This window comes from Fukomys damarensis, unplaced genomic scaffold, assembly GCF_012274545.1.
Source record: "Fukomys damarensis isolate Sample0158 unplaced genomic scaffold, DMR_v1.0_HiC HiC_scaffold_26, whole genome shotgun sequence".
NCBI classification, from domain to species: Eukaryota; Metazoa; Chordata; class Mammalia; order Rodentia; family Bathyergidae; genus Fukomys; species Fukomys damarensis.
Window position 1 is genome coordinate 10530760 of NW_022900938.1, and position 26401 is coordinate 10557160.

The following is a 26401-nucleotide window of genomic DNA, read 5'->3' on the forward strand; positions in this document are numbered from 1 at the left end:
TAATACACAGCTCACTTGTTTACAGAGTATATTTCGATGGTTTTAGCATATTCGCAGGGTTGTGTAACTCTCACCACAGTCTGACTTTAGAACACTTCCTCACCCAGATGCCTCTGCACATTAACAACCACTCCTCACAGCTATCCTTCCCTTCCTAGCAAACCAGTAAAACGTTCTGTCTCCATGGATTTGCCTACCTTGGACATTTCATAGAAATACCCTCATAAACACATGCCTTTTTGACTGCTCTGACTTTGTATAATGTGAAAAAATAAAAAGCTTGTGTGTTTTGGGGGGCCAGGGATTTAGCTCAGTGCTTCTGCAGCCTGCTTTGCAAGCACAAGGTCCAGAGTTCGATCCCCCGGTACCAAAAACAAAACAAAACAAAAACAAAAACAAAAAACAACCTCCTTGTTCATTTTGTACCAAACAGTAGTATTTCTGTCTTTGTGTTGCTAAATAATATTCCATTATGTGGATGCGTGTATCACACGGAGTGTTTATCCATTCACAAACTGATATGTATTTGAGTTGCTGGCATTTTGGGAATAAGATTAATGATGCTAAGACCATTCGTGTGCAAGTGTTTGCTTGGATATGTATTGCTTCGTTTCTCTTGAGTATATACTCACAAGTGTAGCTGTAAGTGGTAACTGGGTTTGACATTCAACAGAACTGCTAAACTGGTTTCCAAAGCTGTGAAACCATTTTACATTTCCACCAGCGAGGGATGAGGGATGAATTTTCTCTACACTCTTTTGTACACTTTGTATTGTTTTTTATAATCATAACTATTTAGTGGGTAGGAAGTAGTATTTTATTGTGGGTTTGAGTTGCATTTTCCTGATGACTAATAGTATTGAGCATTTTTTCGAGTGCGTATTGGTTACTTGTTAGATCCTTTGCCCATTTTTAATTAGATTGTTTGTCTTTTTATTGTTGAGTACAGTAAGTATTCTTTACATGTTCTAGATGAAAGTCCCTTATCAAACACATGAATGGCAAACATTTTCTCCCATTGTCTGAAATTGACTTTACCTTTTCTTATGTCTTTTTTTTTCTGGTGAATGAATGCCTGTTCTCTTGTTTTCTTGGTATTATTTGTGCACGTGACTTTATAATTTTAATATAATCCAATTTATCTACTTTTTGTCATTTTTTGATATCACCTCTGAAAACTTACCTAAAACAAGGTAAGAAAAAGGTATTCGTACCTGCAAGGAGTTGGATTCATGTTTTGAGAGGGTTTTAAACATTGTGCTATGGGTAAACATTAGCTTTGAATTATCCAAAAGCATATAATGCTAAGTCTTTTTTGAATTTAGAAAAAAAATCACTTCATAGGTATATTTGATTTTAAAAGTTCCAAAGTCTTTTTAGCTGGGCATGAAATATACTTTAGTATAAATAGGAATGCTCTGCTTTGGTGAACGAAGAAAATAATCTGCATGTGTGTAGATGACTTGGTGGATGGGAACCTGAAGTCCTCTGCTTTCACGGGGAAGGAAACAAGCTTGAGCAGAGTGAGCTGCCAGGAAATGTTCCCCTATGCAGTCAGAATGCAAAACACAGCCTTCTTAAAATCCACTCGGGGTGATCATTCCATACTCCAGCATTGCTTGAAATGTTAGCAGAACCGTTTTGGTTACAATAGAAAAAACTTCAAACCAAGCCAGTTTAGGGTCCAATGTAATTTAATGGTTACACTGGTGAGGAATTCCAGGATTGCAGTGGACTGTAAATATGGCCAGATTCAAAGGCTCTAGTAATGTCAACAGATTCTCTGACAATTCTCAGCTCTAAACTGAGAGCTGTATTTTTGTAATAGTTTTTGTCTATATGGTAAGAAGGATACATGAGACTAGCCAAGCTAATCACTCTGTATCTGTTTTGCCAATCCAGAAGAAAGAAAAAATTTCTGGATAACATGGATAGACAGGTGCCGGGGAGAATTCTGATGGTATACGTTGGGCACATATCCATTGCTAAGCCAACCTCATTCAGATGATTGTACTAGTCTGCCATATTAGAGTCACTCTCCTACCCCAATGACCAGGAGGAACGTCTCAATTGAACCAGAAAGAATGGATTCTCTATAGAAGAATGGTTCGTTTTATCAGTGTGGGGAAAATGTGCTAGATACACAGCATCAATGGAATGTCTGTGCTTCCTAAATATCAAAATGTGCTAATCGGTGCTGAATACATTTTATTTTCGAAGATTGGAACATTTAATATGTCAAGAATACTATGACTTTGATCTTAGAGTACTATGCAGTTTAAGTTAAAATTCCAGGAAAATTATACATTTTATGTCGAGGTCATTATGTTAAATGAAATGAGTCGGGCACAGAAAGACAAGTACCATATAATCTCATGCACATGTGGAGCCTAAAAAGTTGATCTCGTAAGAACGCTGGTTACCACTGTGGAGAGTACGAGTAAGACTGATTAACAGGTATTAAGTTATAATTAAATAGGAGTAAAAAGTTCTGGTGTTCTTTTGCCCAAAATGAGATAGATAGATGGATAGATAGATAGATAGATAGATAGATAGAGATATCATAATAGTAGAAGCAAAGATTTTTAATGTTTTTACCATAAAGAAAATGTTTCAAAAGACAGATACATTTACCATGATTTGAACATTATACAACATATATATGCGTGGAAATGTGATAGTATAATACTGTATAAATATGTACAATGGTATGTATCATTTAAAAATTAAAAGTTACATATTTTGTAATGTTGCCTTTGGTAGAAGAATATCCATTTTCACATAGAATTTTACTCCTGACTTTGTGGAAGGGAAATGTGCATACAGTAGTTAATCCAAAGAGCTATTAGCGATGGTTTTTTGTTTTTTTGTTTTTTTGGTTTTTTTTTTCGTTTCTAAGCTCTTGGAGCAATTAATTATTTCCATATTGGCTCTCCTGGAGAGAGAGAGTTCCATCAAGGACAAAACATTCTTTTCAGGCTCCCTCCCACTTTTAACTAATTGGGCTGATATTTGGCCACTTGCCTCTTTCAAATAAAAAGAGAGTGACCAAAATCACCGGAAAACAGCTAATTATGCCCACAATGGGAAAATTATTCCCTGGAGTAAGTACTTCAGAGCGTAAAATGAAATCCCAAACTTCATCACAAAATTATCTCTCTTTAGTAGTTATTCAGCTATGGACCTGGAATGTTCATTAGATAAGCAACTCAGCACACGGTCAGCATGGCAAATGTTGTTGCTGCTCCTGGGTTGCTAGAGGCTCGTGTGATCCATTTTACCTGAAATGAAACGAAAGCTCAATCTTACAGGGTTCATATCCTCTGTCTGGGCTAGTGCACTATATTCTTTATTATGTCACTCTTTAACTGAGATGCATGCAAAAAGTTTGGTAGAGAGTCAGTGGAGATAGGCTTAGTGTCAGGAAAGGTATAGTTGTACCAACTAGACTGATACCATTTCTCAGAATATACTTAATATAGGCTTGATTTGATAATTTTGTAACTACTTAAATGATAGAAAAACAACTATGTTATTTCTGAAGATAAAACTAAACATGCAAATGTCCATCTTCTTGAAAGTGGTAATTTTCTACCTATAATACTATTGAAATGTTGGCAAAGAAAGCAAAACTTATAAGCTTACATTTCTGCATATTTTAATGTGCAGTAATAATAGGCAATTTGGGAAGTTCTCATTTTATTTTTGCAGTAATTTGTGAGTTTAGGAACCATTTCACAGATGAGAAAATTATTCTTACAGAAGTTGTCTAACTTGCTAGCATATAGCTGAGGTGAATTTTTTTGGTTTGTTTTTGTTTTTGTTTTTTGTTTTTTGAGACAGGCTCTTGATATTAATTCAGACTGGCCTTGAAGTCAGTATGTAGCTCAAGCTGGATTTGAAATTCCCACAGTCCTCCTACCTCAGCCTCCAGGGTGCTGGGATTACAGGCGTGCACCACCATGCCCTGCAGCTGAAGTGGATTTTAAAATCAGAAAGTCGCGTAATTGTAACTAACTAGTCCCTTGACTTGTAACTTATTATATATCACCCCCCTCCTGTGCTGATTTCAGTGTCTATCTGAAAAAACCCATCATTAATCAATGGTACAATATTAATAATGTATTTTTTGCATGTGAACTTCAATGTTAAAAGTTATATACAAGTATCACTTCAAACATAAAATACCTTGGGGCGTATTTGTGAGATTTTAAAAAAATTGACTCTAAAGTTGGTTTTCACATGCAAGATTTTAGCGAATTAAATGTAATATTTTTTTTGTATTATTTCATTAACTATCCTGTTCCATAGATGCATTTTTGAATCACTTCTTAACATGATCAATAATTTCTATTACTGCGTATTTTGAAAAATCTTAGCTACTTATTTTCTAATAAACATGAAGATGATAAAACCCAATGTAGCCAAAATACAGAAATTATTCAAATTCAGTCCCAGGAGCATTAGGATTAGTCCAGTGATGATGGTAATAAGTTTAGCTTGGGCTCAATGAACTGGTCAGATTCCCCTCTGAGAAGTTTGGCAAGGGATCTAATTGAGAGGTGTGTTTACTTTTCTAACTTGGACTTTCTGCAGTGGAAAAGAGAGAAAAATTAGACCTTCCCCAAATGGCTTTTCAAAAATGAGAATAATCCTAAAAATAGGCAGTATAAGAAGAAGTGAAAGCAAAATATGTGATTTTTTTTTTTTAGGAGGAATGCCTTTTTATGCAATTCTCACTTTAAAAAAGGAAAAATTATCTAGCCAGCTAATCAACTTTTCCTTCTCCTATTCAAACTTCAGACTCCACTGGGCTGGGGGTAATGGGAGGCGTCAGGAAGTCTTCCCACATCAGAAAAAAAGTGCCAGGAGATCCTTGATTTCAAGAGTATTTGGGAATTAGTTAATTTTGACCAAAATCGTTCCTATGTGCAAGCTAACTATATTCTTTTTACTAAAGTTTGAACTTTTATTTTACTTTTATCTTACTTCCTTGATTTACAAATGAGATATCTGGGAGGATCTGTAATTTACCCAAGTTATTTGAGTAACTGCAATGCAGAAGTAAATTTAAATTTTAAATGTTGGTGAAATTGTTCCTTACTAGAACTTCATGGGTAAACCTATGGACAAGGCCTAAAAAGAAATTAATTAGGCCTTTAAAATCAGCATACGTTCATCTCTGACTAGATCAATATTTTATTGACGGCAGAAACTTAACTTTTACTTGACCTTTTATCTCCCTATAACATATGACTTCACTTCTATTTCCCTACAAAACTGGAAAGCTGAGGCTTAATAAATAGTGTACATCGACTAATTGAATTTCTGAAATAAGTATGAAAATGCATGTTTAATATCGTTTTGGTAACTTCCCAGAATGGTAACTCTGAGTTGTTGAGACATTTATTAATATAAGTTATGAAACTACACGAACATCAAATAGACCATCCTGAGAAAATGAATTCAAAGGAATTGCACAGAAGTAAAGTATAAACTTATATGAGGAGTTAAAGTGAAATGGTCAGGACATTCACCCAGTCAAATTGATGGTTAGGCCATTCAGTTGAATAAGCAAAATACAAATATATCCTGAACTTTTTAAACCTTAATTATCCAAGTAAATACAGTATCACCATTCTCTGAATTATTGTGAAATGGGGCAGAGAGCTTCACATTTAGAATCAGAGAATCTGAATTTGGAGCAAGCGGTAAACTTTTTTGTGACCCTGGTCAACTCATTCATATTTACGTGTTGGACTATTCTGGTTCATTTGGATTATCATTGCCATGATTACCAGAATCACAGCAACACAGATAAGAGGCTGATGCCATTGCATACTTACTTTGAGACAGGTTCTCGTTCTACCGATCAGGTAACTTGATCTATGAAATGATCCACCAAGATGAGTTATGATAAAACAGCATAGGCGCCCTTGACTCTGTCAGGCACCCATTGGATTTATCTCCTTTGCAAGTCACCTCAAGCTTCAATAATAGCCATGACCTTGACATCCATCCACCCTTGAGTCAGAAAAACAGTTTAGAGATTTTGAGTGTTGTGAGACCTGGGCTTTGAAGCTGTTTTTCCTTTATTTTAGTATACATCTTCTATCAATTATCAATGTAAAACAAGGAGCCAGGTCAAAGGTCAAGTTTTGTATTCGTTTTCCAGACTGAATAAAATAAGCAGAGTATAGTTGAGTTGATTTTCTCAAAAGTGTACATACAACAATAAAGGAGCAACTTGAAATAGGTACTACTAGTGAATGTGATTGTCTTGCATAGCAATGAATGCCTCCTAAGGTTAGGGGAATGACAGGCTGGGTGGCAACCAAAAAGTTACTACTTAGGTTTGAAGGGAAAATATGGCTTTGATCAGTCGTCTGTATTTGCTTCCTACCCCAGCCACAGTGAATCACCGTGAATTTAGAAGTGCTACACCTTGATTATCTCACCGTTCTATAGGTCAGAAGTTCTTGAGGCTTATTTCGTTTCTCTGTTTCAAGTGTTACAAGGCCAAATGGGAGAGTTTTGTTCCCTTTTGCAGGCTCTAGGGGAGATTCCACTTTCGAGATTGCTCAGTTGCTGGCTGAACTCGGTCCTTTGGTCCTCGCAGTTGGAGGACTTGCCGGATGCTAGGCTGGGGGCCATTTTGAATCCTGAGGTTTTATATCAACCTTTGCATGTGCAATCCTATGTCATGGAGCCAGCAACAGCTGGTCAGCTTTCTTACATTTTGTTCTCTCTTCTGCTCCCTCTTCCTCTGCTGCCTCCCTACAGCTGACTGCATCTTTCCTCCTCCACTTCTAAATGCTCAAGTGGTTCCTTTTGGCTTATCTCTATAATCCAAGCTGATTTCTATTTAATAACTTCTGTAATCATAAGTGCAGAGGGATAGAACAAAGAAATATTTGAACACCTACTATTCCACCTATGATAGGAATGCACTAATCAGTAACACTAGTTCCCAAGCCAAGTATAGACTAAATCATCAGAGAAACTTGAAAAATTGCTTATTCCTGGATCCCAATCAAGATGAACTGAACCCGAAATTCTTGGAGTAGAATCTAGGCAATGTTTTCCTTAATGACTTGGAAAATCATAACATGAGTAGGAGTGTAAAGAATACCTAAAAGGAAATCACGTTTCTACAAATAGATTAGATTAATTTTGTGAGTAATTTGGTGGTTACTGTTTTAAAAAACCATTTTCTCTATGCCCTCATTATATGGTCACCAGTGACGATTCAAAGCCACGGAGATGACCACAATGTCTGCTATCACTTATTCTTACCGTGTTTATTGTCCACTGGAATAAACACACACATGAAGTGGTGATCGTGGGACTACATGACACGTTTTCAAGTGAATATTTGAATAACTTGCTGGAAGATCTGGGACATTAACAATTCCTGGGAATATTTTAGAATAGTTTGCTTACTTTATACTTGCTATTCCTTTCTTAGAACGGTCTGGCCAGGGCTGAGAGTAGAGAATTGTAGGTGTGCTCAGGTTTCAGCATGGTCCACTGAGGATGATGAACTCATACTGTACTTCTCCAAACTGGCAGGCCACGAATTTTCTTCGGTATTTAGTAAAAATACAGATTCTCAAGTTTTTCTCCTAAACATTCTGATTCGGAGATTTTTGGTAGGGTCTGGCCATTTTAACATCTTCAGCAAGAATTAGCGGTGATTCTGGTGAAGGTGGCCCAGCTGGCTACAGTTTGAGGAGCACTGGTTTAGCCCAAACATCAATGCCAACCCCACACAATATCATTTTTAAAAGGATGTATAGTTGGAGTTTCATATATCAGTTTCATAAATCAGTTTAGAGTTTTTGAGTGTTGTAAGACCTGGGGTTTAAAGCTGTTTTTAACAAATATTTAGAAAGAGAAGTCTTTTTATATTTTGGTTTTCTTGCAAATGTGAGGGAATTTCCAGGCCAGATTTAGGAGCCATTAAAACACTAGGCTGAATCCATGTTTATAGCAGCATAGTTTATAATAGCTAAATATTGGAAAAAACTCAAATGCCCATCAACCAACTAATGAATAAAAAGGATGTGTTTTTTTTTTTTTTAATATACAAAGGAGTAGTATTCAGGTGTAAAGAATGATAAACGAGATATTTCTAGGTAAAGAGATGCACCTGGAGACAATACTCTTAAATGCAGTAAAGCAGACATACTTATGTAAACAGCACATCGTCTCTCTGGTGTAAGACACTCAAAGTGTAAAGAAGGAACAAAGCAGAGCCAAGGCTGTGGGTTAGTGGCTCCAATCTGCCTGGGAAGCACAGGTGCTGAGTTTGATGCCTGGTACGGAAAAAAAATGGACCGAAATGTACAACAGATACTGTGAAATAGGGAGAAATTGTTCACATGGGAAGGGGAGCTAGAGAGGGGGAAGGGGAAGGAGGAAGGGAAAAGAAGAAAAAATGGAAACAAAGCTTTTTTAAGGAGAAGAAGGGGGTGAAGGGAGGGAAGGGGAATGAGAAAAAGTAGCAATCAAGACAAAGCATATAGAGGTGCAAATACTCCCAATGGATACGATCATTATGAATATCTACGTGGTACCAAAAATTGATTTCAAAAAACTTCAGGTTGTCATTTCCTTTTCTGCAGGAAGTGAAGACATTTAGTAACTCGTGAAGGTAATTACAGCACACCGACTTGAATTTTGCCAGAAATACACAGGAAAGAGAAAATAAAAGATAACCTGGCTCTTATACTTTATGATTTTTCAGTAATATACCCCATAATAGATAGAGGAGAATGATGGGAAAGGTTTCCATTTGTCGTGCAGGTGTGTGATAGTGAGGTGAGAAAAGAGTGCTTCTCCTTTGTTTTGATTCAGGAGAAATGTTGTTGCTTGTTTGACATACAAAGGCACATTCTGGACCACGCACAGCCCTTCTTTGCTCTCTCCTAGGCTCTGTATACTTTTTGGCAAACTAGGTGCCACATCTGTAGGAAATGCTTCTGTTGCCCAAACTTATATTGACTGGATCAATGAATGGAAATAAATAATAGGTTTAGGGCCTCCGAAGCCCTAAGATACAGGCATCCCTTGAGTGATGACTAGGTTGTTAAATGAATTGGTGGACAAATGAGGAGCTGTGTATACAGTAATCTATACATTATGATATTCGGAAATGATCATAGGAGGCTTCAGCTTGATGACTTTGCTCTGATTTGCTCTTACATGCAGTAATGTAACATATAACAGAACATAAAACTACAGCACTATACAGTACAACAAGCAAAACTTACAGTGTTATATAAACAAATTACACTGTACTCCCCAAAAGACAATGGAGGCCTATCAGCAAGATGTACAGAACTGTGTGGAAGATAAGGAAAAGGTCATAAATCCCAGTGGCAGGTTGCAAGTGTGAACAGCAAGCCTAAGTCATAAGTGAACACTTGTTGTTAGAACAACAGATAGATTGTTAAGAAATATCTGTATTTCAGAAACAAAGAAGTAGAAGATCAAAGTTATTTTTCTCTTAATTATGGAAAGAACAAACACTTCTAATATTAGGGAGAGTTGATTAAAGTATATAAATAATTATAAAGAAAAATCAATTGATAGAAAGTATATAAAGGAAGATAAAAGTCTGAGAAAACAATAAGCATATAGGCAGGCTTTGGGCAAGGTTTCATCTTTTTGTGTACCATTGAGTTTCTAATTTTATGTGAACACCATTGCTATAATTACCACTGAAAGTTACTAATCTTCTTTAATTCCAACAGAGAAAGAAATGACAGCCTAATACTGTTACATGACAATAAACCAAGAAGTTAGTTCTCTTAAATTGATAATATTAAAATACCGGTGCATGAAAAGTTGTCTTATAGGGTGAATCTTTCATGGTTTTAGGAAATAAAACCATATAGATTACATAGTCCTCAGTGACTATGCAGCTATATTTCAGGTAATGTCCGTGTGTGTGTGTGTGTGTGTGGTGTGTTGTCAGGAATTGAGCCCAGGACTTTGCTCATGGGATGCACTGTACCACTGGCTTTTATTTCTAGTCTTAGGTAACTATGCTTCAAAAGTTACTTGAGTTTTTAAGACTGTCTTCATTTCTTAAAGTTCTTTCTGTGATGAAATAAATCCTTTAAAATTTTTAAATCATTTAAATTTCAATCATTTAATATTGAAAATTTGAAGAAAGTATGGGAAGCATTTGGAAATAAGAATATATTTTATTCTATTTAAATAGTAAAACAAATTCTCACATTTCCAGTAGTAGAACCCATCCTCCCACCTTGTTTAATCCTAAGCAGGTAATATAAAATAATACTTAGAGGATCTGTCAGACTATAAACTAGTAAGAGAAAGGATTAATAGCTACTACTACTACTACTACTACTTGTGATTACTAATTCACTAATTCTTTCTCATCTCTGAGTAAGTCTTTTTTCCTACTAAACAAACTTTAACCCTCTAATCCATCAGTTCATCTCCTTTCATTATTTACTTGGTCTCTCCCCCAAGTCAAAAGAGCACACCTCATCTCATAAGGTAACTCGCTGTTGTCAGTCAATAATTTAAAATCTGAAGAATATTGAAAATGATTTGCTTAACAGCTTTAAACAGTTAATAGCAAATATATTTTTAAAAAGCTGAGTTTAAAATGTGCTAAATACAGAAGAGAGAACCACTTGCAGATGAACCAGTTACAGGAAGTTTGTAAAGAGCCAGTAAGTTAACCAAGGAATACACTTGGACGTACACCACTACGCTTACCAATATGAGACTCAATCTAAGTTGACTTTTAGCTCTACTTGCAATGACATTAATTCAGACCCAGTCATGATTGTTCCCTTTTTGATTGAAAGAACATTTGGTGAAAGGGCAATTCTACTCACCACCCGTGTATTCTTGTGGAACATTTTGTTAGGTGCCAGGTAGAGAAGACAACGCAAGTGAATCAGATCACCCAATAAATTAAACATTGCTGGATTTCTTGGAGAATATAAATCCCATTGTGTGTTTGAGTAACTATCACTTAAACTTGCATCTCTAGTCCTGAGAAACCCCATCAATTAGACGTGTATTTCACAATATAAAATACACCATTTTTCAGAACCCTGGAGAATAAAAGAAGACATGCTGTAAAAATTGCATTTTTCGCATGATAAATATTTTGTGGGTTGAATAAAATCCTTTTCAAGGATCACTGCTAGGATGACTAAGTAACTTGTAACATATGTTTCACTAAGATATGTTTGGAACTCTGACTTTCAAATTTAAGAGATAAGCAATAAAAATAAAAGCAATGTTGGATAAAATGTTTCTCAAATATGTTGGGTTTTGGAAACTTCCAAACATGATATTTGAAGCACTTTCCCCTTTAATATTTTTTCGAGACTACGTACATATTAAAGGTAATAGAACCCTGCATTATGTAAATCATCAAAGCGTTATTTTGTAGAACCCATCTGATTTCCAAATAGTATAATATTTATGTTCTTATTTATATATGTAAAAATATATATACATTTTATACAGAAAAACATGAAATATCAGTGTTTTAAATATGAACTACCAATGTTTTAAATTTGCCTTGGTCTTTCTGCATTCCAAATTCAATACAGTTAACTACTCTTAATACAACATCCAAACAACTACAGTGTCGCAAACTGTTACCCTAGCAAAGATGGATAACTTGTCATTGCATCAGGTTCTGTTGCACAGGAATTAGGAATTGGGGGGCGTGGGGGATGGATCATAAGTCGGAGATTTCCGGGGCTCCTGGACACAACCTATAATCCAATCTGTACTGTCCACTATCTTTCCCTAGTTCCGGGCAAAAACCTGGATGGAAAAGTGAAATTTAATGATGAATCTTAAATTACTTTAACTTTTTACTTCTCAGCGCAAATCCTGATAAGTTAGTGCTGACGTGATATGGAGCGTTTTGCAATAATATCCTATCTGCACCTACACCATAAAAATGTGTGCAAAAGAAACAAAAGCTAAAATAAAACAAAAAAAAATCTTCTTTTCTTTGGCCTTTCTATTAATTTTGGTCTATAATTAAATTTTCCATAAAATTTACTTTTAAAGGCAGTATGCTTTAGTATTACATAGATATAGATACAATCAATTTAAATAAACTTACTTAGGTTATAAATGCCTAGAAACAATATTTTCACAGTGCTTGAAAAAAGGAATCATGCCAAAATTCAGTAATTATTTTTGTGCAAAAACAGCATAATCACCCTTTTTAAAATTAATTTTAGTGGTACATTTGAGGTATACAGTATAATGACATTCATCATTGGAAATTTGCACCTTTACATAATCACTCTTTTAAAATCGTTTACTCATAGAAAACATATACAATTCTAGGCCAAATGTATTCTTATTTTATATCTGTATTATGATGTTGAAACATACAGCGAATGTGCTACATAATTTCTATTGTAAACAAGAGATCTTTAAAAAAGAAAAATAGCTCAATAAAATGTGACAGTAGTCATATGTACTTGTATGTTTTCATGGAAATAATTTGTATCATTAACATAATATTAAATTATTATAAAATCTATCAATATTTTAGGTCATGACCCCTGACTTTAAGAAATTCTTCAGAACAATGTCGAATATGGTCCAAGAGAAAATGTGATTTGAGTCTGGAGACAATCGTGCATGTAAGTACTGGGAAATTAGATCTTTTCATGGCAAAATGTAATAAAAACTGAAACATTAAGTCATTGATTACTGAGTTACAGAAACTTTGATTCTTAATTTTATCAGTTGCTCTCCTGTTTTTAATACTTACGATGAATACAATGCTTCCTGATTTTTTTTGTTATGTTCTTCTTAAGATCACCTAATCATAAAAACGCAGGATAGCTAAGAGAAGAGAAAACCATATCCAGAAGATTGCTCTAACAAACAAGGAAACTGCCTCTAGGTGAGCACTGGTGAGGGTGAGCACTGCAGAGATTCTCTGAGCTAGTCAGTTCTGTGCTCTCCTTGCATGGGATAAAAACACTAAATAAAATGTGATCACGTGGAAAAAAGGGTTTGACAATTCTTGTTTGGACAATAGCCCTACAATAAAAATCATGACTAAATTTCCTAAGAGAATCAAGTCTAAGTTCAGAATTCAGTGGGAACTATCTGTTCAGAGACATTTTGTTGAGATATTTATTGTTTTGGAAAATATTTTTTGCATATTCAATTAAACAAGTATTATATTCTATGGTTATTTCTTGGCAATTCACATATCATGAGAATAGTATGTCCTAAAACATTGCTCATGGAGTTTATAGGAAAAAAGTAGGAGCTACAACCCAGCAAGGATTACCTCCTAGAGTTAAGATGGCAGACTGCATTTCAGAGTCCATTGTTCATTACCTCAGAATGGTGCCTACCACTAGAATTACCTTTTTTTTTATACCGGGGATTGAACTCGGGTCTTTGCGCTTGCAAGGCAGGCCACCGAACCGCTGAGCTAAATCCCCAGCCTTAGAATTACTTGATTTGATATTTTCCATCTCCTGTCACCTTATATAAATTATGTTGATGGCTTATGAAAGCATTTATTTCTTGATTTACAAAGAATTTTCTGTTGTGAAAAAGTAATTTCTATATATATATATATATATATTGATTCTCTAGAAACTGCCCCAAGAACAATTTTCCTCCTTTAAATTTATGAAGGATAAGGAAATTATAACTTAGCTTAGCAATACTTGTAGAAAATGTAAGTAAATTTCATGATAAAATGTTATCAAAATTTCCATTATGATGTTAACGTAAAGCTTTTAATTTTGATGCTCTAATTATTTTATCCCAATTTTGGTAAAGACAAAAAAAGAAAGGTGTTTTTTAATTATCCAAAAATATATATGAAAGGGGTTTTCTTAAAAATAAGTCTAATTAATTAACCAAAACCTGTTAAATCTCTTTGGTACTTCAATCTTTGAGGTTCTGAAATGTTTGCAATATATAATACTATCAATTTGGAAATCAAATTATTACATAACTATAGAAGACATTTTCTTTTGAGAACTATCTGGATTTATTTCATGAATATTGATAAAATATTTTTCTTTCATTTTACATTGCAGTTTGACTTATAGATATTTTATTTGGGCTCTAATGATGGAGAGAAATTGTATCCTCTATTTTTTGTTTCGGTTGCCTTTTTTAATGGTAAGTACAGATACCTCTGACTTATTTCCATATTTAAAATTATTTCTATCTTACTTCCCAGATACTTGTAATCAATAAAGATTAATAACAACAAAATTAAGGTAGGCATAATTACATAATATCCATTCCGCACAGCAAAAATTTAGTTTTATTCAGTGTGTCCTTTTAGTGCTATAACCAGAGTAAAGGAAAGGGTCTCAGGGAAATCAGACTGGCAAGGAACGCAAATGTGGAAGACACCAGAGAGAGCTATCAGAGTTTAAAAAAATGGAATGGAATGGTTCTGTGTAGTACAGTTGTATGTAGTAAATAAAAAGTTTTTATCAGCCTGGTGGATTCTAAAGTAGTTTTTTTTTTGTACCGGGGGTCGAACTCAGATCCTTGAGCATGCAAGGCAAGTGATGGCACCGCTGAGCTAAATCTCTAGCCCCTCTGAATTAGATTTTTAGAAAGAGCACTTGCACTGATTTTTTTTCCTCTTTGCGCCTTCTGATTGACATACACTGATTGAAAGGCAATTTAGAATCATGCAGTGTATTTTGAATTTTCTCATGCATTTATTCAATAAGTGGCTATTAATGCTGAATTTGGGCAGCTGTGTGCCTGCATCTGAGCGTGAGTGTGTATGTGTGTGTGTGTGTGTGTGTGTGTGCGCGTGCCTGTGAATGTGTAGTCATGCACACCTCTGCATAGATGCGCTAGGATGTGGGAAAGTGGCAAAAGTCACAAACGGGCTTTCTGCTAGAGTCAGTTTCCCGTCCAGCACATCCCTGCATTTGGTGCTTCTCACGATGGCAGGCGGCCTCTGGCAAAGGTATTTGCATCGTTCTGAAGTTGTTTTAATCTCTTAGATCCTTGTCACAGCTGAACACCCTAACGACACGTTGCACTTGGGGGTGACTAGAAATAAAATCATGACTGCTCAGTACGAGTGTTATCAAAAAATTATGCAAGACCCCATTCAACAAACAGAAGGTAACTGTGACCGTTTAATTCTGAATGCATTTGATGTATTTTTAAAAGAAATTTACCCCTCATAACACTGTAGGTTATTTAGATCTACTCTTAAAAATGAATTAGTTGCTTGGTTTCTGGTAAATCCGCAGTTTTAACTGGTATTTATTTATGACACAATTTATCTCAATTATTTTAGAAAAAACTAATAAAAATATGATAACATCTTTTTAGAATAATGCTGTGGTTTAAAGATATTAAACAGATCAAATAGCATTACAGTTTTTACAAAGAAACAAGTCTCAAATTAAGTCAGTGATAGTAGACCTTCAGTTCATTTAATTTGAATTTATTTTTATTAGAACCTGCTAGATAGGAACTTGTAAAATAAAATGATCAGTATGGAAGGTTTTTTTAAAAAAATAATACACATTTTTATAGTACATATGATAGCAAAGTTAATGAAGTCTATGTATTTCTGCTTTCCTTAATATGTTCTTTTTTTCTTCTTATTACCACGTGTGGAGGAACTACTAAGCACAGTATTTGATTAGATTTTGAAGATATAAAGATGAGTAACATAAGTAGAGTTGCATTAATTAGCAAAAACAAAAACAGTGCCTATATTTTATCTGCAACCTTAGAAAATTTATTTTCAAAATATAAAACATAATACACTCACTGAAACAAAGAAAAACAGAAATTCTGTAGATAGTCACAATTTTTAAAGCATCAGGGGAAAAAGATCTTATAATATTTGAAAAAATTTGACATTTTAATAAACTGTATATAAATGAACGTTGAATATTAACATTCATAAATATCTAAATGATGTTGCTTGTAATTTATTGCAGATTATTCACACCAGAGAAACTATTCGGTATTTATACATGTGTGCCTTATTTATTTCACTTAGGAGTATATCTTCAATATGTATCCTTTTTCCTATGAATGAATCTATTTTCTCATTCTTTATGGCTGAGTAATATTCCATTTTATAGTGTTTTGGATTTAATATTTAGATCTTTAATCCACTTGGATTTTAGTTTAGTGCATGGTGAAAGATAGAAGTGGTATAAGGGGAAAAAATGAGAATCAAGACTTGTCATGTAGAGGTACAAGATCCCAACAATGAATGTAACTTCACTGTAACCCTAAAATGTACCAATAAACTCAATAAAATTTAAAAAAAAATGACTGCTTGTAAAAGATAAGAGCATGTTTTGTTTTGTTTACATTGAACAAATTTTAGACTCAGTTTAACTGAACAATGTAATTGGAGGAAAAAATGAGAATCAAGACTTGTCATGTAGAGGTACAAGATCCCAACAATGAATGTAACTTCACTGTAACCCTAAAATGTACCAATAAACTCAATAAAATTTAAAAAAAAATGACTGCTTGTAAAAGATAAGAGCATGTTTTGTTTTGTTTACATTGAACAAATTTTAGACTCAGTTTAACTGAACAATGTAATTGGATAACCTTTTGAGAAGGATTTCAATGTAGGTCCACTAATTTTTTTATATTAGCCAGTAAAAGGGATGATGTAAAATATGCCAAACAATGACACATTATCTGATTTAGGTCAACAGGAGTTGAATTATCAAGTAATTAAAAGATTTATATACACTTTGTGTAAACTGATGTTTTTCACTTCATTACATTAAAATCTAAATAGCATTTCTATAAACTATTGAATTGGCCCTTCAAGATAAGTGTAATATGTAATAGACATGTGTAACAGATAATTGTTAAATGGCATTGAACAATAAAAAGTCTTTGAAGGATTTCAAAATAAAATATTTATTTTAACTTTGTTTTTCTGAAATCCATTTGACCACATAACCTTTTTAAATGTAACCCTCCTCATACCTTATCCTGATTCCATAAAACACAACTTGAAATATACTACACTTTACAATCTGTCATGCTGCCATCATTGATGTTAATGAAACAGAATATTTTTCAGCAGTGATTGGATATGTTTCCATGTTTCCTGAAACTATTTAAGATAACTTCTCTACTGAACCACAAAATTAATTTCACTAATATGTATTTGCAAATTACTTAACTGTTTTAAAGTCACAGGAGAGAGAAAACTGTGATTATCTAATCTGAAATGCTTTTTGAAAAATCACTTAAAGTTTCAAGCCATGAGTAATTTTCCATGATCACGAGGGCAAGATTAATTTCAAGATTGCTGTGTTAATCTGTTAAAATTAATACATATCTCAGGTAGTTATAAAGTCTTACCTCCTTTGATCAAAGACTGTTGAAACATTGGAACAATGATCAGTTAATTTCTGTATGCCTTTAAAAAATTATACATATTTTTAATGTTATAAAGGGCTTTTTTAATCTTTATTAGTATGTGTTTGCAGTACATAAAAATTACATTCACTGTGGGGAGTTCATACATATACATATCACATTTGAGATCTTTTTTTCCCTTTCCCTCCACCCTCCTTTTATTTTTCTAGCATCAGATTCATTTGTTTATCTTATAAGAGCTTATAAAGTTAATTATCATATTTACAGATTAAAAACCAAGCTTATAGGCCAAAAAACATATAAAACATGTGAGACAATTATACTAAGTCAAGGCACACTTTTGGATACATGTTGCATGCTGGATTACAAGAGTCATTTTTTTCTGTCTTATTTCCTATAATCTGTCCTTTATTTTGTAATATATATGTATATTTTCTATATGAGAAACATACTATATTTTGGTTTGTTTGTCTGAATTACTTCACTTACAGTTTTAATGCAAAAGGCTTAGTGTTGGAGAGACAAGTGAGGTTCTTCAGCATTCCAGTTCATTTGAAAAGAAATAAAAGAGCCAGAAATACCTTCATTTTCAAGAGACAAACTCAGTCCGTGTCAGTGAGAAGCAATGCCTAGGACTGTGTGACTGTGGGAGCCAGCAGTGACCCCCAATGTCCCCCTGCCTCTTTCAGGCATTTTCTGCAACAGGACATGGGACGGGTGGCTGTGCTGGAGTGATGTCGCCGCGGGGACCGAGTCCATGCAGCACTGTCCTGACTACTTTCAAGACTTTGATCCCTCAGGTGAAAGCAGAAATCTATAAACGGTTGACATGTATCTAATAAGCTCTGGGCTGATGAACTTATGGTTTACTTTATCATTTTACAGAGAAAGTTACAAAGATCTGTGACCAAGATGGCAACTGGTTTAGACATCCAGAAAGCAACAGAACGTGGACAAACTACACCCAGTGCAACATTAACACCCCCGACAAAGTTAAGGTGCGCAGTCAGCGTGGGTTGACACTTAATTGACACGATCTGTTTTAGCAATGAGTTGTCTAATGCAATATCAGAGAAAATTTGGTCGGTTTCCACTCCATTACCAAACCATTTCATAATATAATTTGAGAACAATGAAGAAAAATATATGTGGAAAAAATGATTATCAATTCCATCATTACACAGAGGGAACCATCTGTTAGGTAAGAGGGTATTTACAAGTCAGTGTCTCAGTGCGGAGCTTTAGATTTTCCAAAGAAAACATATCTTAAGACTGTAAGGAAAGGGATAACTTTCCCTAGTGGAAGAATTCCAGTATTACCTCAGAAATTGTGCTTAAATAAACAGGATAACCTCCGTAGGGCTTAAACGGTACTATCTGTCCCTCAGGAGCAAGCTTTCATTCTGACTGGAAGTCGGGTTGCTCTGTCATGTTCCCACTCTGAACAACAGGCCCAAAAGTCAAGGTCAATTACTATTGCTCAGCAAAATAAAGCTTCATAGAAAATGGCCGTATACATTTTCACTTGTGTGTATATATTCAGGCAACTTGTGACAGTAATAAAAACTGAGTCCTGGGATATGATTTCCTGTTTCCGCTTTGTACTCACTACTTGGCCTTGGGCAAGACATCTGATGTCTCTTTGGCTTGATCCACTCCTGTGCACATGGAATGACAATAGATTTTGGAATAGCTTTCAGAAGAATTTGCTTAATGTAAGGAAAGGAGAAGACTAGCATACAATAAGCTGTTGATAACTGCCAGGTATCTTTTTTTTAATAAATTACGTATTCCCTGTTTATTCGGACAGGTATGGGAAGATAATTATAAAAATATACCACAAAATGGTAGGCTAAAAAATGTAAAATAAAAAAATAGAGAAAAGAGGAAAAGTTTTAAGCCTTCATACAGATCGTGAGATCTTCTAAGTGACCACATTAAGACTTGCATCTGAGACCCAAATTTGTCAAGGGAAAAAGGGAAATTCAACTGAGAAAGAGAGCCCTACCTGGCATTTAAGTCTGAATGAGTCATGTTATCAAGGAGCATTTGCATTTAAATATAAAGTTGTAGCTTCATGTACCATATAACCTAAACCAACTCCTTAAAAGTCGTGTGGTTTATAAAGTTTGATGTCCTTCTTTACAGATATATTCAAGCATTTACTGGCTTTCAGGAAATCATTGCAAGACTATCGGATCAGATGTTTTTAAAATCAGAATATTTTCAATCGCATTTTAGGTCTCACACATGTAGCATAATAGATACTTATATAGTATTGTTAAGAGTCTAATTTTACTTATTAATGCAAATTACAGACTGCACTGAATTTGTTTTACCTGACTATAATTGGCCATGGATTATCTATCGCATCGCTGGTTATCTCACTTGGCATATTCTTTTACTTCAAGTAAGTTCATTAAAATGCTTTTAAATTTTACAAGTTATTTTTGGTGACTGTACATCATGTGTTTGTTTTTGTCTTTTGCTGACTAACTATACACAGTATAGAAGACATAATGTTTAAAGAAATTGTTTAAATAGATTGAAATGAGTTGACAGTATTTTAGCTGTGTAAAATATGTAGAGAGGAGATTGATGAAATAACACCAATTTTTAAAAATTAATAGGCATATAAGGATGAAGTAAGGGAATAAGAGAGTCCTAAAATTCAATAAATTTAACTCGTTTTCTCAAAGAACTGTCAAATACTGGAGGTCTTAATTTTGAGTATTCAACTTCTTGGTCAAGTTTCATATTGGGACATGTGTGCATTGAAAGAACTGGAATTTGGCATGAATAATAGTAATAACATTTAATATCTATTGAAAATATAAATTAAATGTATTGTGGGTAAGTTATTTTTCTGAGTTTGGAGGATCATTATTAAAACATTAAATTATACTTTCAAACTTACTCATAATTTACTCCTTTTGTTGGAGGAGGAAGTAGAAATAAGTTTCATTTGCCTTAGTCAAACAATCAACAAATAACTTTTAAATTCATCATAGCATAAATTCTAAAACATGTATCGATTGCAATTATATTTTAAAGTCATTTTCATAATCTTGATCTTCAGTGCTAACTATAGAATGCAATGTGATGTGTCACTAGACAAATTTCATTGTGTCTTTATCACCATAGTCATCAGTATTGCTATCTCCTTTGCCTCTTTTCATTATAAGCATCAATAATCATCCTGATGTATGACAGCTTTAGAACTATCTGAATTAATAGAACATCAAAAAAATCCAAATTTATAAGGGTCAATTTCTTGGGTTTTAAAACCTAAGTAATATGTAGTAATATAAGCTTTTAACTCATTTGTCCATCAACTATTTGAAATATATTGAATAAGCAACCAGCCAGTTAAAAATTAGTCCTCCTGTGTCCTCAGTGCATCAGGGTCCTCAACATTAGCTTTCTGGGAGAATCTACAAGGATAATTTCAATAGTATCCCGAAGGCAACACGAGAAACTCACCAAAAACTCTGCTCTGAATAAACTTCACTAAAATTTGCACATGTTTAAATATGCATCATATTGGCAAACAGAATACAGAGGGGCATCAAGATCATACACCCTGACCAGGTTAGATTTATTCCAGGGATGCAAGGATGGTTGAACATACATAAATCAATAAACGTAATACACTATATTAACAGAGTCAATGACAAAAACCATATGATCATCTCAATAAATGCAGAAAAAACATTTGACAAAATTCAACACCCATTCATGATAAAAACCCTGCAGAAAATTGGAATAGATGGTCTTTATCTCAAACTGATAAAGGCTATGTATGAAAAGCCAGGAGCCAATATTATATTAAATGCCAAAAACCGAAAACCTTCACATTAAAATCAGGAACAAGACAAGGATGCCCACTATCACCATTCCTCTTCAATGTAGTTCTGGAAACATTAGGCATAGCAATTAGACATGCGAAAGAAATTAAAGCAATAAATATAGGAAAGCAAGAAGTTAAACTGTCATTATTTGCTGATGATACGATACTCTACATAGAAGACCCAAAAAACTCTGCCAAAAGACTTCTAGACTTAATTGACACTTTCAGCAGAGTAGCTGGATATAAGGTCAACACTCAAAAATCAATGGCATTTGTGTACACAAATAACAGACTCACTGAGAGAGAAATTAGGGAAATAATTCCTTTCACAATAGCATCCAAAAAATGAAGTATCTAGGAATCAATCTAACAAAAGAAGCAAAAGACCTCTACACTGAAAACTATGGCACTCTGAAAAAAGAGATCGAAGAGTGTATAAGAAAATGGAAAGATATCCCCTGCTCCTGGGTAAGAAGAATCAACATATTGAAAATGGCCATACTTCCAAAACTGCTATACAGATTCAGTACAATGCCGATTGAAATTCCAACACTGTATTTCACAGACCTAGAGAAAATAATATAAAAATTCACTTGGAACTGGAAGAGACCTAGAATAGCAAAAACAATTCCAGGCAACAGAGACATGGCAGGGGGTATCACAATCCCCACCTTGAAGCTATACTACAAAGCCACTGTGATAAAAATAGCATGGTACTGGCAAAGAAAAAGACCAGAAGTTCAGCAGAATAGATTGGAAGGTACAGAAATAACTCCAGATGAACTCAGCTACCTCCTCTTTGACAAAGGAGCCAACCATCTCAGTGAAGGAAAGATAGCCTCTTTAATAAATGAATGGTGTTGGAAAAACTGGATTTCAACCTGCCAAAGATTAAAACTGCATGCTTATCTTTCACCATGCACTAAACTAAAATCCAAGTGGATTAAAGATCTAAATATTTAAAAAGAAACAATAAACTTTCTGGAAGATAAGTTAGTCTCAAAGAAATTGACATAGGAAAAGATTTTATGAACAAATCCTCAGTAGTACAGGAACTAGCACAAAGAATCAACAACTGAGATCTCATCTTGTTAAAAAGCGTTTGCACTTCCAAAGACATCACCAACAGAGCTAAGAGACAACCTACAATGTGGGAAAAATTTTTACCAGCTGCTCCTCAGACAGAGGACTATTGTCTAGAATATATAAAAAACTCAAAAAAATCAGGCCCCCAAATATAAAGATCTGGTTCAAAATTGGACATCTGAAATAAACAGACATTTCTAAAACAAAGAAGTAAATGTAGCAAATAAATATATGAAAAAATGTTCAACATTACTGGTCATTCAAGAGATGCAGATGAAAACAATACTGAGATTCCACCTCACCCCAGAAATAATGGCTGCTACCAAGAAATGAACCAATAACAAATGCTGGCGGGTTGTGGGGAGGAAGGAACCCTTCTCCATTGTTGGTGGGAGTACAGACTGGTGCAACCATTGTGAAAATCAATATAGAGATACCTCAAAGAGCTTGAACTGGAGGTTCCATTTGACCCAGCCATCCCTCTACTGGGTATCTTTCCAAAAGAATCATACCACAGTGATATATGCACACCCATGTTTATAGCGACACAGTTTGTAATAGCTAAAATTTTGAAAGAGTCCAATTGCCCATCAATTGTAGAGTGGATAAAGAAGACGTGGTTTTTCTATAAAATGGAATACTACTCAGCCATAAAGAATGAGAAACGGGAGTCATTCAAAGGAAAATGTATGCATATTTAGGTCATACTCTTAAGTGATTTAAATAAGACACACGTGTAAATAACAAATAGTTTCTCTGGTGTGAAAAACTAAAAATGTAAATAAGATTCAAATTGTATAACTGACAATGTGAAGTAAGAAGAAAAAGGCTAAAGGTGTAGGGGAAGTGGGAAGGGTAGGGGAAAAGAAAGAAAGGAAAAGAAAAAATAAGAGAAAAAGGAAAAAAATGGACACAAAGTTTTTGTAAATAGGGGAGGGGGAAGGGGTGAAGGGAGAACAGGAGAATGCGGAAAAAATAAGAACCAAGACCTGTCATGTAAAGGTACAAGATCCCAATGGTGAATATAACTGTAATGTATACTTGAAAAGTACCAATAAACTCAATGAAAAAAAAAGACATCAAAGTTACATAGAGCTTTTATACAAACATAATACAAAATGTTTTTTAAAGATTGCCTTTACTATTCTATATTCTACAAATTATTAAATATTTCTTGATTATATTAATATGCCAGCTCTAGTGGTGCTTATAACTATGTTACACCCATTGATTATGGAGAGCTTACTAAAATTTTGTCTTCATTCTTCAGTGAAATTAGCTTATCAAAGACTTAAAAATTAATGCTATCTTTGCATTATGATTTTTTAATTATATTAAAATACCTGTTCTGAAGAATGGAAATTCACAATAATGAACAACTTACGCTAGTTGACAAGGTAAAACAATGTTGTTGATGGTAATAATCAGGAAAAAATGCAATAAACTTGAGTTAGTACTTAATTTAGTAAATTTAAAGATGCAATATCTAATTAAAATTTTAATTTCAAATTCTCACGTAGTGTAACAAAGGATCGAATGGTTTGACATGTAGTTCAGCTCTTTCTTTATTCCTGAAAGCAAATTATTTATAAGTAAAACATATAAGATGTCTAAATTTGAAAACATGTCTCACTTGCAACTACTGCATTGAGAGATGCAAGTCATTACCCCAAGACCTGTGCAGTAAGTACATCAAGCTCAGACTTTTAGTTCATGAGAATTACACGTCTATCACTCTTGTGAACAAAGAAACCGAATTAGTTCGAGTGTACCGAAAAGTAGCTAAGAGTTGGTTTTAGCCTAAAGACACTTAGGACCGTGAGTGAGTGTAAAGTGGGCAAAAAGTTACAAGTTTTAAACATTACAACTTTAGGAAAAATAATGCAATCCTTAAAACATTAAAAAAGAAAGAAGTCCCATATGATCCAGCAGTCCTTCTTCTGGAAGCGCGTTCAAAGGAGTTAAAATTATCTCGTGGAAGATAAAACCGCAGTAGCACGTTCCTTGCAGCGCTACTCACAGTAGTCAGAAACTAGAAACCATCTACATGCTTGCCAGCTTCTGAACGGATGAAGTATGTAGTACAGAGGCACAAGGGGAAATTATTCAGCCATAAAAAAAGAAAATCCTATCATCCGAAGCAACTGCATGGATGTAAATGCAATGAAGTGAACTGCACCGGGCAAAGAAAGACAAATCCCACATGATCTCATTCATAGAAGGAGTCTAGAAGAATCGGTCTCGTAAAATTGAGAGTAGAATGGTAGTAACCAAAGCCGGAGGCTCCAGAAGGCAGAGAGACGGAGACGCTAAGTTATGGTCACGCAGGAGCAAGAGGTCCTAGTGTGCTGTTGGACCTTAGGGTGACTTCAGATAATAAGATGTACGTTTCAGTTAGTTAGAAGGAAGGATTTGTAATTTTTCACCTTACAGAAATGGTAAATGCTTGAGGAGATAAATATATTTATTCTAATTTACACATTATCCAATGTATATATGTATTTAAATAGTACGTGCTACCCCATTAATAGGTACAATTTATATTTTCAGTATTATTAGTTTGTATTATATTTCAGTATTATTAGTTTGTTAACTAACTTAAATAAACAAGCTGACAAACTAAAGTTCTGAACAACAAAACTTGCACTTATATTTGCAGTTTATTAAATATAAATACTCTAAGCATGTTATTAATTTTAAAATGACCATCTATAATGCAACTATCAATGTAACATCTTATCCAGCAATTTCTTATCTTTTTTCTGCTTATTTCATATACATTGTCTTAGTTACTTTTCTCTTATTGCTGAGACAGAATACCCAACCCCCGAGTAAAAGGAGGAAAGTGAGAAGAATAGGGAAAGGAGAACAAGGGAAAAGGAAAAAAATATGAGAAAAAGTAAAAATGGAATTAAAGTGTTTGACTGGGAGGAAACCAAAAGATTTTGTTGAGAGCTGATGGTGATTTAACTTGGACAGTTGAATATATTCATTCACTCATTGAAAATAAAAGTGAGAGAAATAAAATGATTCAACAACTATTTTTTGAGATAATACCCTCAAGACTGAGGTGAAGGGTGAAGGGAGGGCAGGGACAAGGGGAAAAAATGAGAACCAAGACCTGTCATGTGAAGGTACAAGATCCCAGTAATGAATGTAACTGTACTGTATACCTAAAATGTACCGATAAACTCAATTTAAAATTAAAAAATAAATAAAGGAGGAAAATTTTATTTAGCTCACAGTTTGTAGAGGTTTCAGTCAATAATCAGCTGCTCCAAGGCCGAGAGACGTCACAGAGGAGAAACAATTCGTGGAGCCCATAGAGCAGCAAAAGCGACAAGCAGATCTTCGTAGCGTCTTTCTGCCCCTTTTATTTTACCCAGGCTACCGGGGTTAGGGCGGTGCCAAACCAATCAGTGGGCTGGTTTAGTAATCACACGCCCTTAGTCCCTGCCTAAAGTCACCTGTGACCACATGAGGCTGTAGGCGGACAGCAAGACGGGAACCAGGACACATTGTTACAATTTTAAGCATAGTGTATTTTAACTGCTTTTATACAGCATTATATATTACTGTCATAGGTGTCATTAAATAGTTTTTAAAACAACCCCATCAATATAAAAATGATGTTATATATAATAAGTTTTTAAAAGTTTATGGAGTTAAAGTCTCTGTTTCAGGATATTCACTGTATATCCATTTTTTTCCATTCATAAAAAATACTGCAATGACCGTTTTCAGCCATTAGTTTTCCCATACTTTGCAATATTATTTTTGGTTATATTCCAGAGTCTTAGAAATCTGGAATGAGTTTGGTCGAAAGGGTATGTGTCTTTTTATGGCTTTTTAAGATTCGCTATCTTGAAAGTATCTCAAAACCAATGTGTTGGAAACAAATTTATTGTATCTTCCTCCTCCAAACCTAAAACAGGGTTTCTTCCATAGTTACCCATCTTCATTAGTGAAGTTGCCTTCATCAGAAATTTAGGAGTAATCAATCTGTGGCACCTTTCCTTTTGCCTTCTTACAATCCTTTTCCCAGACCTCTAGATG

At 34.4% G+C, this 26401-nt stretch overlaps 1 protein-coding gene across 1 annotated transcript in view; it reads left to right on the forward strand.

Moving 5' to 3' along the window:
- Positions 1–26401, forward strand: part of Calcrl (calcitonin receptor like receptor) — a 102089-nt gene that overhangs the window by 50573 nt on the left and 25115 nt on the right. The window contains exons 2-8 of the mRNA XM_010636817.3: positions 12578–12668; positions 12846–12934; positions 14097–14181; positions 15033–15156; positions 18099–18209; positions 18295–18407; positions 19728–19819. Coding sequence (XP_010635119.1) covers positions 14128–14181; positions 15033–15156; positions 18099–18209; positions 18295–18407; positions 19728–19819 — 494 coding nt within the window. The 5' untranslated portion in view covers positions 12578–12668; positions 12846–12934; positions 14097–14127. The remainder of the gene's footprint in view (positions 1–12577; positions 12669–12845; positions 12935–14096; positions 14182–15032; positions 15157–18098; positions 18210–18294; positions 18408–19727; positions 19820–26401) is intronic.